The sequence below is a fragment of the Pseudorca crassidens genome, chromosome 20 (genome assembly GCF_039906515.1).
Source record: "Pseudorca crassidens isolate mPseCra1 chromosome 20, mPseCra1.hap1, whole genome shotgun sequence".
Lineage (NCBI taxonomy): Eukaryota > Metazoa > Chordata > Mammalia > Artiodactyla > Delphinidae > Pseudorca > Pseudorca crassidens.
This window is the reverse complement of record NC_090315.1, coordinates 45,278,894-45,295,713: the sequence shown is the minus strand read 5'-3', so window position 1 is coordinate 45,295,713 and position 16,820 is coordinate 45,278,894. Positions and strand designations below refer to the sequence as shown.

Genomic DNA, 16,820 nt, shown 5'->3' with positions numbered 1-16,820 from the left:
ACATCCACAATTAGGACACTATTGGTGGTGTACTAGATTTCACCATGCCACGTAGGAAGATGTAAAGGAAAGAGGAATATCCTATATGGAAACCACTGACTGTAAGTGTATTTCCCAGGGGGAATCACAGTAAATTCAGCTGAAGTGTGACCATCTATGTGTATGATTTTTGATACCCCTTATCGGTTTGTGGTGGGAATGACAACCCTTGAAGCTAGTTGGGAGGGCTAGTTATACCTTTCTAAGCACAGGTCTCTAATTTGGACAGCTGACATCAGATGAACAGGCTTTTGAAGTCCATGGCTATCCATAGTTTCCTAAAGGTTCATCATTTAAAATAAGATTTCTAGGGCTTCCCTGGTGGCGCAGTGGTTGAGAGTCTGCCTGCCAATGCAGGGGACACGGGTTCGTGCCCCAGTCCGGGAAGATCCCACATGCTGCGGAGCGCCTAGGACCGTGAGCCATGGCCGCTGAGCCTGCGCGTCCGGAGCCTGTGCTCCGCAACGGAAGAGGCCGCAACAGTGAGAGGCCCGCGTACCGCAAAAAAAATAAATAAATAAATAAAAATAAAATAAAATAAGATTTCTAGCCACAGTTTTCTCATTTGGAGTTTGAACTTCATTATCCCTAAGATCTGTTTCAGTTCTAAAATTTCAAGATTCTGTTTTTCAAATTTACACCTATCGTGACTGTGTCAATGGACATAAGATTTCACGTATAAGACAAGACTTGAACTACTGGCTCAATACTGATAAGAGAGAAAAGGCATGACTTTGACTTCTTTATTATGATTTCTGATTTCTAAAGTACACTTGACACACTTCTCTAGTTCTCCAAGGGGACTCATGAATTCCTGTTGATATTTCCTTTAAAGGACAAGAAGTCAAAAAAGATGATGGCGGGCTTCCCTGGTGGTGCAGTGGTTGAGAGTCCGTCTGCCGATGCAGGGGACACGGGTTCGTGCCCCGGTCCGGGAAGATCCCACATGCCACAGAGCGGCTGGGCCCATGAGCCATGGCCGCTGAGCCTGTGCGTCCGGAGCCTGTTTTGCGCAACGGGAGAGGCCACAACAGTGACAGGCCAGTGTACCGCAAAAAAAAAAAAAAAAAAAAAAAAAAAAAAAAAGATGATGGCTGTATGTACATATCTCCATATCTTTTTTTTCTGATCAGCAGAATTTCTGTAGCAACTGTCACTTTATTACTTTTAACTCTTATCCCAACAAATTGCTGATAATATCAATGGATAGAATTCATTTATTAAAGTTTGCCAGGTTTAGTATTTTGTACCTTATATTTGTTAAAAGCCTGTTTCTTAAAATGGCTATTTATTTTTTCTTTCTAAAATTCAAACAAAACTTTTAAAAAAGGGAATGATTTCCTAATGTGGGAAAAAAAACCAGTGAAACCCCAAAACCAAACCCATGCATCTTTGAAAACTGAAGAATTTCTTGGCTCCAAATGGAATATCAGTCTGTAAGCCCATAATTTTCTATAGAAGAGGTAAGAAGCAATAGGAAGAAAGAGAATACCTATTAGAATAAACATGTTTTTCAGAAACACGCTTACCAATTCTCCCTCAGGACCACCAAAATCCAGATACAGATTTCTGATGCCATCATCAGCAGACATTTTCAGCCTTTCGAAGGGGTAACGGTACAATATGCTGCTGGAACCTCCATTTTCCCTGGAGATAGTGAACCCACTTTCATAGTGGACAGTGAGTCTTACCTCTTGGCCATTTAATGTGCAGCCTATTGAAGACAAGAAAAAACATCATTAATAAAGTTACTACTTCAGTTAGAAAGTGATAAAGGCTTCTCCTGACTTCTAAAAAGGGAAAAGAATCTTCTTGAGAATGTGTGATACCTAACCTATTTGGAACATCCTGAAGTGAGTCTTATTTGAGATGAGGAAGAATTTCCATAACTTTCCTCGACATCTGATCTGATTCAGTTCAATTCAGTGAATACTTGTGCTGACAGTAGGCTGTATATGGTACTGGAAAAGAAGAGGTATGGTCCCTGCTCTCAACACCTCACAAACGACAGACATAGACATGAAATCCCTAACTGCTTAAGGTAGATGGTATAGAACATGACTGAACACCAAACTGAATAAGGCCAAAGTCAAGGAAAGGTTTCCTGGAGATGGACTTGAGAAAGGCCCTAAAAAACGGTCACACTTGATAGGTAGTGAGAAGTAAGAATAAGGTTTCAAGTGGGCAAGAAGGAGGAACAACCAAAGGAGAAACAGCACCTTTCAGGGTAGTAACATGGATTGGTTGGTATTTGAGAAGTCACACTGTCAGTCCTATCAAAGATAAAATTCAGAAGATATATCTGAATTGATGGGACCAAAAAAACCGATCATCAAGACAGGCAAATGTCTTCTGTCAAGACTGGTGAAGTCCCTGTTTCACTAACACTTGAGCAGTTTTGTTGTCAGTACAGAGGCTACAAGTGAAAGGCCCTCTGCGACATGGGAATTAACATAGTCCTCTGAGAGCTGAGTTTACAATCACCTAAAGGACCAGAGTTGAGTGAGGCTTGGTCACTGTGAACAGGAAGAATGGCTCCCAAACAAGCAAGTCCTCATACTCAGACCAATGTATCCTTGCGCTGGACACGAAAAACACTCAATTAGTCAAGGCAGCTGGCATGTTCAAGAAATAAGGCAAAGGAATAACAAATATTGGCAGTGTCCCTTTTCAGCACTACTCGAATAGGAGAGTTTTGAACAGTGAACTTTGAATATTAATTACCTTCAGAAAAGGAACCTGCTCGGGGGGGACATGGATAAAATTAACGACCTGTGGAAGTAATCTAATGCAATAATCTCTAAATGACTGGCTGAGGGGTTTGGAAGGAGAACAAAAAGATCCCAATCAAGGCAACCAGGGTACAGTTTTCAAGAGAATTTTGTTCTATTAGTATCCCTGAAGCTATAACTTAGTAGGGTATTGAGGTCTGATGAGAAGAGACGGGTCAGTTCTAGTCTAGAAAAGAAATACTCAAAGAATGAGGTCCACCCAAGTCCTTACAGCACTGGCTGGAGAAGGTCCAGTGCAGGCAGGGGAGGATTTCTGCCTGCAGGTGTGTCCCTAGTGGAGCGAGATCTGGCCATCAAAGGCAGCCATCAAAGGCAAGCCATTAATCCTCAACAAGCTTTTTGTATAAGAGATTTCTTAAATGTTCTGCTTAGGATTGTTTCCCCTCAGGAGGGAAGGAAAGGAAAGGAAAGGACAGCAAATGTCAGTGTCTGTGTGTGTTACTTTAAAAAAACCAGAATACTGTTTAAGATTACCTCAACCTTGAAAAGGAGAAGTAAAGGTCATACTGAGTATGTTTAGGTTTAGAACTCAGTTTGTCGAAACTTATAATACCAGATAATTTTGAATGAGAATATGAACTGGCCAACTAAGACTATTAGGCCATGTTGTGCCTAATAGTCTTAGTTAAATGGCTTCTCCCTGAATAGTAATAAAACAGTTGAGGCAATGTGATTGCCTCACCCTCAGAGGGTCTCAGGAGTAATGAACCAAAGAGAAATAAGCCTCTGACTCTGATTTTAATGGGGGCGGTGGGGGTGGGGCGGTGGGGGAGGGAGGGAGGGAGGGAGGGAGGGAGGGGGAGAGAGAGAGAGAGAGAGAGAGAGAGAGAGAGAGAGAGAATGTGTGTGTGTGTGTGTGTGTGTGTGTGTGTGTGAGAGAGAGAGAGAGAGAGAGAGAGAGAGAGAAGGGCAGGCACCTATGAGAAGTGGCCCTATTCTGATGGGACAGAATCTGGGCCTCATTAACAAAGCTCTGAGCTGGTCCAGGTGGCTTATTATAACCATTCTGATGTCTTTTTTTAAAAAATAAATTTATTTATTATTTTTGGCTGTGTTGGGTCTTTGTTGCTGTGCGCGGGCTTTCACTAGTTGCAGTGAGCGGGTGCTACTCTTTGTTGTGGTGTGAGGGCTTCTCATTGTGGTGGCTTCTCTTGTTGTAGAGCACGGGCTCTAGGCACGCAGGCTTCAGTAGTTGTGGCACACGAGCTCAGCAGTTGTGGCTCGTGGGCTCTAGAGCGCAGGCTCAGTAGTTGTGGCACACGGGCTTAGTTGTTCCGCGGCATGTGGGATCTTCCTGGTTCAGGGATCGAACCCGTGTCCCCTGCATTGGCAGGCGGATTCTTAACCACTGCGCCACCAGGGAAGTCCCCATCCTGATGTCTTGATTCAACTAAAATCCTTTTGGAGGACTATAAATCCATTATCCACCTCAATTTAGAGATAAGAAGTGGTAAGAAATTTTTTTTTTTGGCTGCGCCTCATGTCATGCACGGTATTAGTTCCCAGACCAAGGATTGAACCCGCGCCCCCTGCAGTGGGAGCACAGACTCCTAACCACTGGACCACCAGGGAATTCCCAATGGTAAGAAATTTAACATACTAATTTTACTGACAGGGTAGTTATTAGAAATATTAAAAGACACACAACAGCAGCATTCAAGGACAATCATAGGACATCAAATATTGAAGTTTAAAAGAGAGGAAGAAACTACAGTTTTTGAGGTAATCAAGGGAAGGAGATAAACAGTCAGCACTCAGAAGTGGGTGCTTTGTGCTCTTTGTGTCGGGTACATCGTGGATTGATGGTGGGCAGAGCTGAAGATAAGGGAAGCAACCTCATGAGCCTGGACTCAGAATAATCTGAAAACATACATGAAGACTAACTGTCCAGTGGAATTGTGAATTATGTTTTAGTTTTTTTGGTTTGTTTGTTCATTAATTCATTATTCATATTAAAAAAAAATTCTCTGCTCTCATAAGGCAGCAGAGAAGACAGACAGGTAATCACAACTAATCTATACTGGAAAAAAAAATGGTTTTGAGGACATATTATGTGTCAGACACTGTGTTAGGTACAGGGAGATACAGAGCTGAACAAAAGATGGTTCCTGTTTAGACAAGTGAGAAAGAAAAGGAAATATGGATACAGCAGAATGAAGTAAGTGCTATAATAGAGAAATGGACAAAATACTGTGGGAGGATAGAGGAGGGGGAAGTAGATAAACTCTGGGGAATTGGAAAAGGCTTAATAGAGGTACTATTTCAGTTAGGTTTAATAAAAAGTACTTTGTTGGGTGTGCACTGTACACAATAATTAGTTATCATGAATTTTAACTCATCTAAAAATGAAAATAATAAACTTTCAGGGTTTTTCAGAAAAATTTATTACCAAGTAATATGCAAAACAGCCAACCTCATCTCTTCTCTAATTCCTCTCACCCCAAGACCTTCAATACCCACCCACAATCTGGGGTAGGGGTCAGGAACAAAGTGATGATCAGCGGTGGGGTGGGAGACAGCAGAGGAGCAAGGCCTATAAAACCACATAAAACCAGGAATCTCGAGTTTCCCACATGTACTCATCCAAGCTCAGGCATTCTAAACAAAGTTCACTGATGAGACCTTACATGATGAATAAGCTGCACTTGAAAATTCTGACTTCACCTTTAAGGTTTCAATTATTGTACCCATTAATTTTTTAAATAATAGCTTTATTGAACTGTATGGTATCACTTACATGTGGAATCTAAAACATACAACAAACTAGTGAATATAACAAAAAAAGAAGCAGACTCACAGATACAGAGAACAAACTAGTGGTCACCGAGGTGCGGGGGGGGGGCCACATGGGGGGGGGGCAGGCACAAACTACTGGGTGTAAGATGGGCCCAAGGATATACTGGCCAACATGGGGAATATAGCCAATATTTTGTAATAATTGTAAATGGAAAGTAACTTTTAAAATTGTATAAATTTTTTGAAGTTAAAATAAACAGACTCTTGGGAGAGCATGGGGGAGGAAGACTGAGTGAGGCATTGAGGGGAACCCTAGAAATAGATGGAGACAGAGGATGGAGGTTCAGAAGAGGAAGAGGAGGAGACAGAGGGAGACTGCAGGAGTTAAGCCCCGAGGAGGGCTATGTTCCACTTCGCTTGGAAGAAGACCCAGGAGGACCACGGGTGAGCTCACAGCGTACCCGAGGACTGTCAGAAATGAAGGGGCTGCTGCATGGTGACTCCCCGGACCTCACCGAAACCCAGGACAGATGACAACGGTCACTGTCACGCCTGACAGTTATTTCTCTGCTTCCTGACAAGCCTGTGACAACTTGAGGGTAGTGAGTAGCTATTCTATTTAAAATGTTCATTAAACTGAATTCACTGAATTTTTTCCCGTTTCTCCCTCAAAATGTAGAATGTCACATGGTATTTTTTAAAAAAAGCTTTATTGACACATAATTCACATACCCTACAATTTACCCATTTCAAGTATAAAACTCAATGGTTTTTAGTGTATTCAGAGTCGTACACACTCATTTATTTTTTTTTTTTTTTTGTGGTACGCGGGCCTCTCACTGTTGTGGCCTCTCCCGTTGCGGAGCACAGGCTCCGGACTCGCAGGCTCAGCGGCCATGGCTCATGGGCCCAGCCGCTCCGCGGCATGTGGGATCTTCCCAGACCGGGAAGCGAACCCGTGTCCCCTGCATCGGCAGGCGGACTCTCAACCACTGCGCCACCAGGGAAGCCCTCATTTATTTTTAATACATAGTTTTGACTCCTTAATCGTATAAACGATTCTGGACGCAGTCTTCGCAGAGAGTCGCCGCAGTTTCCTGCTTCAACAGTGCTTGGACGGAACCCGGCGCTCGACCCCCCCGCCCCGCTCTGGCCGGCCGCTCAGCGCCAGCCCTCGCCACCACCTCACTGCGCCCTCCGGCCGCCCCAAGGTCCCCGCCGCCGCCTCTCTTCCGCCGCCCGCCATGACGACCGCGTCCCCCTCGTAGGTGCGCCAGAACTACCACCAGGGCTCGGGAGCTGCCATCAGCCGCCAGATCGACCTGGAGCTCTACGCCTCCTAAGTCTACCTGTCCGTGTCATACTATTTTGACCGCGATGATGTGGCTTTGAAGAACTTTGCCAAATACTTTCTTCACCAGTCTCGTGAGGAGAGGGAACATGCTGAGAAACTGATGAAGCTGCAGAACCAACGGGGTGGTGGAATCTTCCTTCAGGATATCAAGAAACCAGACCGTGATGACTGGGAGAATGGGCTGAATGCAATGGAATGTGCGCTACACTTGGAAAAAAGTGTGAATCCGTCACTACCGGAACTGCACAAACTGGCCACTGACAAAAATGATCCCCATTTGTGTGACTTCATTGAGACTCATTACCTGAATGAGAAGGTGAAATCCATTAAAGAATTGGGTGACCACGTAGCCAACTTGCGCAAGATGGGGGCCCCCGAATCTGGCATGGCAGAGTATCCCTTTGACAAGCACACCCTGGGAAACAGTGATAATGAGAGCTAAGACTTAGGCTGGCTTCCTGTAGCCACGGGGATGACTTCCCTGCATCAAGGTAGTGCATGCATGTTTGCGTTGCCTTTACCTTTTCTGTAAGTTGTACCGAAACATCTACAAGTTCTTTCCTTAGTACCATTCTTTCAAATAAAGTAATTTGGTACCCCCCCAAATAATAATAATATAAACTATTCTGTTTTTCATTTGAAAATCTAGAGTAGTGGTTCTCAACCCATTAAAGTTCCAAAAAACCTTTGGACGTTTTAATGCCCTAGCCTACTGAATTAAAGTCTATGGAGGAAGCAGAAACTAACACACCATTGTAAAGCAATTATATTCCAACAAAGATGTTAAAAAAAAATAAGATAAAATAAAATCTATGGAGGTAGACCTTAGGTATTGATATTATTAAAAAACTCTGCAGGCTATTTCACAGTGCAGTTGAGGTTGAGAACTACTGATCTAGAGCATTAATGCCTGTTTGGGGGGTACAATTCTAGATGATTAGGCTGACCTTATTTAATTGGGTAAATATAAGACACTGGGATTGGGAAAAGAGGGCCAATCTTTGGGCCCCAGCACAATCCATTATTTTCAGCCCTAGACTTCCCAGGAAATCCTCAAACTAAAATTCTAATATTTTTTCCAGCTTCTCAGTAACATTATATTATAAAATTCTTTATAATGACGGTTTTGGTGTATGGGACTAATCAATGGTTCATTAGGCAAAAAAATAAAAAATTGTTTTTCAGGTTATACAAGTATGATACAACTTTAATAATTCAAACAACATAAAAGTAGCCTGCAACTGCACCTGGTGTTAGGGATGGAGTAAAAGCCGGGGGTGTCTTTGGCACAAATTACTCAGGAATAAAAGGCAATGCCCACTTCAACAGCTAAGATATGGGTATACATCTCCACCCAATTCCTCCTCTCCTCCCTCTGTCCCTCTTCCTGGCTAAGACCAATCCCTCCACCTGTGTTTTGGATCCCATCCACTGGGATCCCAGAAACTGTCCAAGGTTGATTATTCCTTCTTCCTTTTGCATTTTCAACACTTCCCTCTAAGTCAGGTCCCTTCCATTAGCTTTTTTAGATGTTCAGGTCTCTCTCATTATTATAAGAAATGCCACTACTCAACTCTTTACCTTCTTCTTTCTACCACTCCCCTCCCCTCCTCTTCACAGCAAAACGTCTTAAAAGAGCTGTCTACACTCAGTTTATCCATGGTTCACCTTCCATTCAACCCTCAGCCCTCTGCAAGCTGCCAGTGCCATCCCTAAGCGTCTCTCTCCAAGGGCACCAATTATTTCCATGTACCTAAATCTGACCCACGTCTTTAGCTCTTGTCTTGATACTTGTAGGACTCATTGTTGGCTGTCTACCCAGATTTTATTTCTCCATTATTCCTTTACAGCCAAACTCCAATTTTATTCAGGTTTCTAGTCTCTCCTAATGTGTTTCAGGGAAGGACGACCTCAACTTCAAGGGAAGATAGCCTCTGGGCCAGTCAGAGCATAGCTTTCTCCTGGTGACTGCCATTGGTCCAGGGTGTGCATATGAACCTATGACTGGGAAGAGAAGACCCCCCCCCCTTTATGCTTGCTCTCTCTCTTCTATCTAAAATACATTTCTTAAATGTTTAATCTAATTTTAGAGGGCATTTTCTCTTAATTCCAGCCTAAACCATCCAACTGATACATTTAACCCTACTGGCTACTCCTCTCCTTGAAATCCTCTTCCTTAGGCTTCCATGACACTTACTGTCCTCACCTGCGCTGGTTTTCCTTCTACTGCTCTGGCTACTACTTCACAATCTGCTAAGTGGCAGGGACATTGGCTTTTTCAGACCATGGGGATATTGTTGAGTGTAATTACGTATATTAAAGATAACTTTCTTTAAGTAGTTCCCTAATGGTAAAAAATTTAATAAAGCTAAGAGGAAGAAAAGGCTCATTAACTAATAATAAATAATAATAAATCTCATTGTTACACCAAGATGAATACTGGTAAATACAATCTATGTTTTCTACTTTGTGTCTTTTAAAATGAGAGACTGCTGGTGATTACCAGTGTATCATGAAGAACAAAGACGTTAATGTTAGGACTTTCCTTGTGGTCCAGTGGTTAAGAATCCGCCTTCCAATGCAGGGGACACAGGTTCGATCCCTGGTAGGGGAACTAAGATCCCACATGCCGTGGGGCAACTAAGCCCCGGCGCCACAACTACTGAGCCCACACACTCTGGAGCCTGTGTGCCACAACTAGAGAGAAGCCTGCATGCTGCAATGAAAGATCCTGCATGCTGCAACTAAGACCCGATGCAGCTAAGAATTAATTAATTAATTAATTTTTAAAAAAGGACTCTAATGTCAAAGTAAGTCTATGCTGCAAGTCCTGTTTCTGCTGCTCTGGGGCCAGTTATTTGGTAGGGGGGCTTTGGGGGCTCCAATGTTTCCAGTAAGACCCTTTAGCGGCTGCAGAGCTGTGTCACCCTGGGCTCCTCTGGGCCTTCCAGAACAACCCAGAAGAGAGTGGGTTTTGCAGGGTGGGCTTTCAGTGGGCTGCCCAGGATGCTCTCAAAGAAAGGCTGAGGTAGCATTCTCTGTTACTGCATGGAAAAGCCAGCCCATCAAGTATAATTAGTGGGCTAATCACACTCAAGGGTTATAAAAGAAGAACATGATGCTGTGTTCCTTTCTTATAGCTATTTGGTCAAAGGCATGAAGCAGGTCTTATTTGCTTCTATTTCTCTCATCACAAAGCATAGCACTTTGTAGACAATTAAACACTAAGCATTTGTTGATTTAATGAATTAAGAGAAACTGATAATGTATACGTCCTCCAGGAGTTTAATCTGCCCGTAAGAATAAGTCATTTAGAGGAGGAAATGCAGGGGCTTAAGACACTGCATTTTGAAAGGATTCCAGTTCACGTTCCAGCCACACTAACCCAAATTCCTTTATCTTGAAAATGTAGGTAATAAAACTTGCCTTACAGAGTTGTGTGTTAGGGTTAGATGACACATGTATCTCATTTATGACTTATAACAACCCCAACATGTACTTATTATTCTTTTTGTTTCTGTCTTTCCTACTTCAAAGGAAGGGGCTACACCTACCTTATTTATTTTAGTATAGTCAGTAAAAGCAGAGTATATACTCAATCAATATTTGTTGAGTAAAGGAACAAAAAGGGGTTCAAGAGAATTTCTGTGAAATTGAGAACAACATGGTTAAAGCAAACTTCTTTCATATATGCTAACACCACTCTAAATACTTTAAAATGCCCATTTTTCTTCTCTTGCACATTCTCTGCATATTTTTAATGCAACTCCTACCTATATCTTCTACTTCTTAGTCTTCATATCACCAAGCTACAGAAATATAAAGTATCTTCATGAAGTTCATGTATGATTTAAAAACTTGAAGAGCTTGGATAATTGTTATGATGAAATTAACCTTTTAAAAGCATACTTATTAAAGTTCAAACAACTACACACACTAAAGTGTATGTATTTTCCTATTTTCAATTCCTGTGGCAAATGGAAAATGGTTTTATGGAACTGAGGGTGTTAACTGCATTCTCTGCCTGGTCATCTTAAAGTTATATTTGCTAGAAGGAAAAAGTCCTTGTGTACCAGAAGGATTACTGATCAATTCTACTCTAAGTATAATCTAATAAAGGCTTAAAACTAAACATACATTATAAAGATAATGTATGGCATTCACTAGTCAAATTTTACAAGTAGTCACTGAAATTCTTCTAAATGCGTAAACTATAACCAAACACATAAGAGACAAAAAAAAAGCTCAACCGATTTCTTTTTGTCCACTTCCTGACTTTCTTTAGACCATAAACACCTGAATATGTAGTACGATGTGCCTCAAATATAGTTTTAAATAAACCTTTCTGAATCTCCCAATAGTTTAACAGAGGGTGATAACATGCATCTGAAGGACATGCTGGCTTATGTATGTATGTGTACACTAAGCATATACATCACATGAAGACGTAACAGACTACGTGCCTACACGCATGAGTACATGCATGCACGCATGCACGCACACACACACACACACACAAACAAATTTTAAAGAAATTCTGGTTCTCATCAAAGCAGTTTACTTTCAGCCAGTTTACTATTTCTGGCACAGCTCTAAATATACAGTAAGTGATTCGTAAGTATATCAATGGATCTGAATTGTGGAAATGAAAGTATTACCAAGGTAATATTAAGATAGAGCTGTGAATGAGAACAAAAAAGTTCAAAGTTACCAAAAAATATGTTCTTTTGTCCATCTAAAAATATAAGGAACCAGTTGGTCCTTATTCTCCCTCTCATCAAGTCATCTGTATTTAAACAACTGTGAGCCAAGGACCGAATAGATTTTGGTTTCCTGTAGTATGAAGTTTAGCTGCCAGACACCAAAGAAACAACACGAAACTAAAAAGTGTTAAAAAGCCACGTTGCACTCTTTGTTTTGGGAAACATATCTCTCAGGATCCTTGAAGAAGATTATGGTGACCCCATATGCCAGTGATGAGTGTGCTGGCCTGACCCCTGGGACTCCACACAGGAACACAGAGCATCCAGACTTTCCAACTGAGGACTTCCCCATCCCAGAAAGCACATTCTGCGGCCAAGACAAAAACCAGAGCCTCACAGTCCTTAATGTGGTGACCAACCACTCCATAGAGAAAATGGGTAGGAGACTGACAAGTGAGAAAGTGAGAAACCACACTGCTGATGTGGTGGCTTTGGTCAAAATCCAAGGTGGGATCTAGGCATTGGTGTCATTGCTTGAATCATCATTGTGGTTGTGAGGAAAATATAGAGTACGTCCTAAATAGTTGAAGAATTGTGCTACTTTGACAACATTGAAAAAGCTGTCCTTGTGCCAGTGTTAGAAGATGACCCATGGAAATGCTGCCCAGGCAGTTCTAAAGCCATGGAGATCCCTAACTTTCCAAAAGCAATGGAAAGGAATATAAATCAAAAGACATTCTGCTCTCAAAACATTTTCTCTTTTTGTATAAATTCTGTAAAACTAGGTTTATAAAACAAAATACGTAGAAAACAGGAGCAAAACTAAGGAAACCAACTTGCAATCAAGATATTCAAAGTAACTAAAACTATATTAGAAACTGTAACTGTGTCTTCATTTTGACTACTCTCTGTTCTTGTTAAAATGAAAAGCAATCTGGAAATATCTATACATAACCATATACACAAATATACATGTATGAAACCATACTTCCAAATTCATATAGACAAGCCACAAGAGGGCACTTCAACAATGGAAAGAGACCATGAGGCTTATTTCCTTTAGACGCTTATTTCAGTACCTACTGGGCAACACATTTTCAAACTTTGGAAGAGAGACTCCTATTCCAAATTCTCTTTACTTTTCTACAGCTATAAGCTTTGCCAGATGCTCATATTTTTAAGAGTGTCTATCCATGTTCCAAATCTTCTTAACTAGAGGGTCAATGCACCTAGTATTTAGTAAATGAGTACTTACACTATAAAGATTTAAATAATGAACAGTAAAACTACCACGTTGTACAGAGAGTGTTGTAAATGTGTTCAGAGCCATGTAAAAAGCTTATGAAAACTTTGCTACCGAAACAGAGAAACCCAGTTTCTTTCCATCGTGATCACTTTAAGGTGCCTTATTTCAGAATATTTTTAAGTCTGGCATACAGGATAATGGTTCTTACTTTAAAACAAAGTATAACAGTTCCATTTAATTACTATTAGAAATGAAATGCTAGGATCTGTACCTAGAGAGACTTCCTTGATCAGCTCAGCAGCAGCATGGCAACCCTGAACAAGTATCCGGGTCCAGGTCGATAGATCCCGATGCGTCTCCACCCGGAAGAGATGCATCTCAATGCCCTGCCGAGAGCCTGTCCTGGTAGCAAACGTAAGGTCAGATCCAAGTGAGGGTGATCGACATCCGGAGCCAGAATGAACCAACCTAGAACCACAAACAAAGATCAAAGGTAATTAATGCACTGTCAGAGGAAAATGTCAGCAATTTATGCTGATTAATAAGCAGAAATTATAAAAGCCATCAGCATTTTTTTTTTTTGTGTGTGGTACGCGGGCCTCTCACTCTTGTGGCCTCTCCCGTTGCGGAGCACAGGCTCCGGACGCGCAGGCTCAGCGGCCATGGCTCACGGTCCTAGGCGCTCCGCGGCATGTGGGATCTTCCCGGACCGGGGCACGAACCCGTGTCCCCTGCATCGGCAGGCATACTCTCAACCGCTGCTCCACCAGGGAAGCCCCATCAGCAGTTTTTAGATAAGTATATTTCAAAACAAGAGTATAGTCTTTGAAGTAGATATCATTCTGTTTTCCCATAAAATGACCCCCTGGTGTCACAGGCAGAACACTAGGCTGGATGGCCCAAGGCCCCAGTTTCCCATTAGCTTTTTTTATGCTCCCAAGAGGCCATGCGTATCAAAAAAAGATTCAATTTTGATTAAGGGCTTCCCTGGTGGCGCAGTGGTTGAGAGTCCGCCTGCCGATGCAGGGGACACAGGTTCGTGCCCCGGTCTGGGAAGATCCCACATGCTGCGGAGTGGCTGGGCCCGTGAGCCATGGCCGCTGAGCCTGCGCGTCCGGAGCCTGTGCTCCGCAACGAGAGACGCCACAACAGTGAGAGGCCCACGTACCGCAAAAAAAAAAAAAGAATAAAGCTGAGTATATCATAAACTAACACATTGCAAATCAACTATACATCAATTAAAAAAAAAAAGAATAAAGTGGCTATAAACATCTTTGTATAGGTTTTTTTTAAATATAATTTTTCAACTGCCTTGGGTAAACCAAGGAGTGGAATATCTGGGCTGTATGGTAAGAAAATGTTTGTAAGAGACCACCAAACTCTGTCAAACTGGCTGTACCATTTTGCATTCCCACCAGCATTGTATGAGAGTTCCTGTTGCTCCAAATCCTCGCCAGTGTTTGGTGTTGTCAGTGCACCGGATACTGGCTATTCTAATAAGTGTGTAGTAGTATCTCGTTGTTTTAATTTGCATTTCCCTGATGATATGTGATGTGAAACATATTTTCATATTCTTATTTGCGATCTGTATATTTTCTTTGGTGGGGCGTGTATTCATGTTGTCATTGGCCCATTTTTTAATGAAGTTGTTTGTTTTCATTCTTTTTTTTTTTCTTTGGCCTGTGCCGCGTGGCTTGCAGCATCTTAGTTCCCCGACCAGGGATCGAACCCATGCACCCTGCAGTGGAAACATGGAGTCCTAACCACTGGACGGCCAGGGAATTCCCAAGTTGTTTGTTTTCTTACTGTTGAGCTTCAATAGCTCTTTGTATTATTTTGGATAACAGTCATTTATCTGATGTGTCTTTTGTGAATATTTTTTCCTAGTCTGTGCCTTCTCTTGTAATTCTTTGACACTGTCTTTCACAGAACAGAAATTTTTAGTTTTAATGAAGTCCAGCTTATAATTATTTCTTTCATAAATCATGTCTTCGGTGTTGTATCTAAAAAAAGCCATTATAATACCCAAGGTCATCTAAGTTTTCTCCTGTTACCATCTAGGAGTTTTATAGTTTTGCAATTTACACTTAGGTCTATGATCCATTTTGAGTTAATTCTGGTGAAGGGCAAAATTTTTTTACATGTGGATATCTAGTTGTTCCAGCAGGATTCATTGAAAAAGACTGTATTTGTTCCATTGTAGCGCCTTTGCTCCTTTGTCAAAGATCAGTTGATGATATTTACAAAGGTCTATTTCTGAGCTCTCTATTCTGTTTCACTGATCTATATATTTGTCTGTTCTTTCATCAACACTACACTGTCTTGATTACTGCAGCTTTATAGTAAGTCTTGAAGTTGGGTAACATCAGTCCTCCAACTTTGTTCTCCAATTTTGTGTTTGTTCAATTTTGTGTTGTTCTTCAATTTTGTGTGTCTGGGTCTTTTGCCTCTCCATATAAACTTTAGAATCAGTTTGTCAATATCCATAAAATAACTTGCTAAAATTCTGACTGGGATTGCATTGAATCTATAGAGCAATTTGGGAAAAACTGACGTCTTGAAAATATTGTCTTCCTATCCATGAACAATGAATATCTATTTATTTAGTTCTTCTTTGATTTTGTTCATCAGAGTTTTGGAGTTTTCCTCATATAGATCTTGAACACATTTTGTTAGATTTATATTTAAGTATTTCATTTTGGGGGGATGCTAATGTAAATGGCATTGTGTTTTTAATTTCAAATTCCACTTGCTCATTGTTAGTATATAGGAAAGTAATTGACTTTTGTCCACTGATCTTGTATCCTGCAACCATGCTATAAGAGCTTATTAGTTCCAGGAGTTTTTTACCAATTCTTTTCAATTTTCTACATAGCTGATCATGTCTTCTGAAAACAAAGATAGTTTTATGTCTTCCTTTTCAATCTGTATACCTTTAACTTCCTTTTCTTGCCTTACTGGATTAGCAAGGACTTGCAGTATGATGTTGAAAGGAGTGGCAAGAGGGGAACATCCTTGCCTTGGGCCTGATCTTAGTGGAAAAGCTTTGTGTTTCTCATCATTAAGTATGATGTTAGCTGTAGATTTTTTGTAGGTAGTCATTATCAAGTTGAGAATGTTCCCATTTATTCTTAGTTTACTGAAAGTTTTAATCATGAATGGGTGTTGCATTTTGTCAAATGCTTTTCCTGTATCTCCTGATACAAGATTTTTCTTCTTCAGTTTGTTGACGTGATGGGTTACACAAATTCATTTTCTTTTCTTTTCTTTTTTTTGTGGCAGGGTGGTCACACCATGCAGCATGTGGGATCTTATTCCCCTGATGAGTGATCGAACCCGTGCCCCCTGCAGTGGAAGTGTGGAGTCTTAACCACTGGACCACCAGGGAAGTCCCTACACAAATTGATTTTCAAATGTTGAACCAGCCTTGCATATCGAAAATAAATCCCACTTGGTTGTGATGTATAATTCTTTTCATACTTTTTTGGATTAGATTTGATAGTATCGTTTTGAGGATTTTTACATCTATGCTCATGAGAGATATTGGTCTGTATTTTTCTTATAATGTCTTTTGCTGGTTTTGGTATTAGCATAATGCTAGTCTCATAGAATGAGTCAGGAAGTATTCCCTCTGCTTCAATTCTTTGAAAGAGACTGTAGGGAATTTCTTCCTTAAATGTTTGGTAGAATTCACCAGTGAACTCATCTGGGTCTGGTGCTTTCTGTTTTGGAAGACCTTACACTCTTCCCAAAAATTAACTCAAAATAGATCTTAGAGCTAAACGTAAAATGTAATAGTGTAAAGCTTCAAGAAGACATTTTAACAGAAAATCTAAGTAATCTAAAAAGATACAACACCAAAAGCATGATCCATAAAGGAAAAAAATGATTAAGTTGGACTTCATTAATTAAAAACATTTGCTCTTTGAAAAACACTGTTAAGAGAATGA

The 16,820-nt window shown here is 41.1% G+C and overlaps 1 protein-coding gene and 1 pseudogene across 1 annotated transcript in view; one reads left to right on the top strand and one right to left on the bottom strand.

The window, feature by feature from the left end:
* Nucleotides 1-16,820, bottom strand: part of SNTB2 (syntrophin beta 2) — a 99,337-nt gene that overhangs the window by 7,328 nt on the left and 75,189 nt on the right. The window contains exons 5-6 of the mRNA XM_067718893.1: nucleotides 13,142-13,338; nucleotides 1,569-1,753 (exon numbers count right to left, since the gene is read on the bottom strand). Of these exons, the coding sequence (XP_067574994.1) occupies nucleotides 1,569-1,753; nucleotides 13,142-13,338 (382 nt within the window). The remainder of the gene's footprint in view (nucleotides 1-1,568; nucleotides 1,754-13,141; nucleotides 13,339-16,820) is intronic.
* On the top strand, nucleotides 6,812-7,400 carry LOC137214746 (ferritin heavy chain pseudogene; annotated as a pseudogene).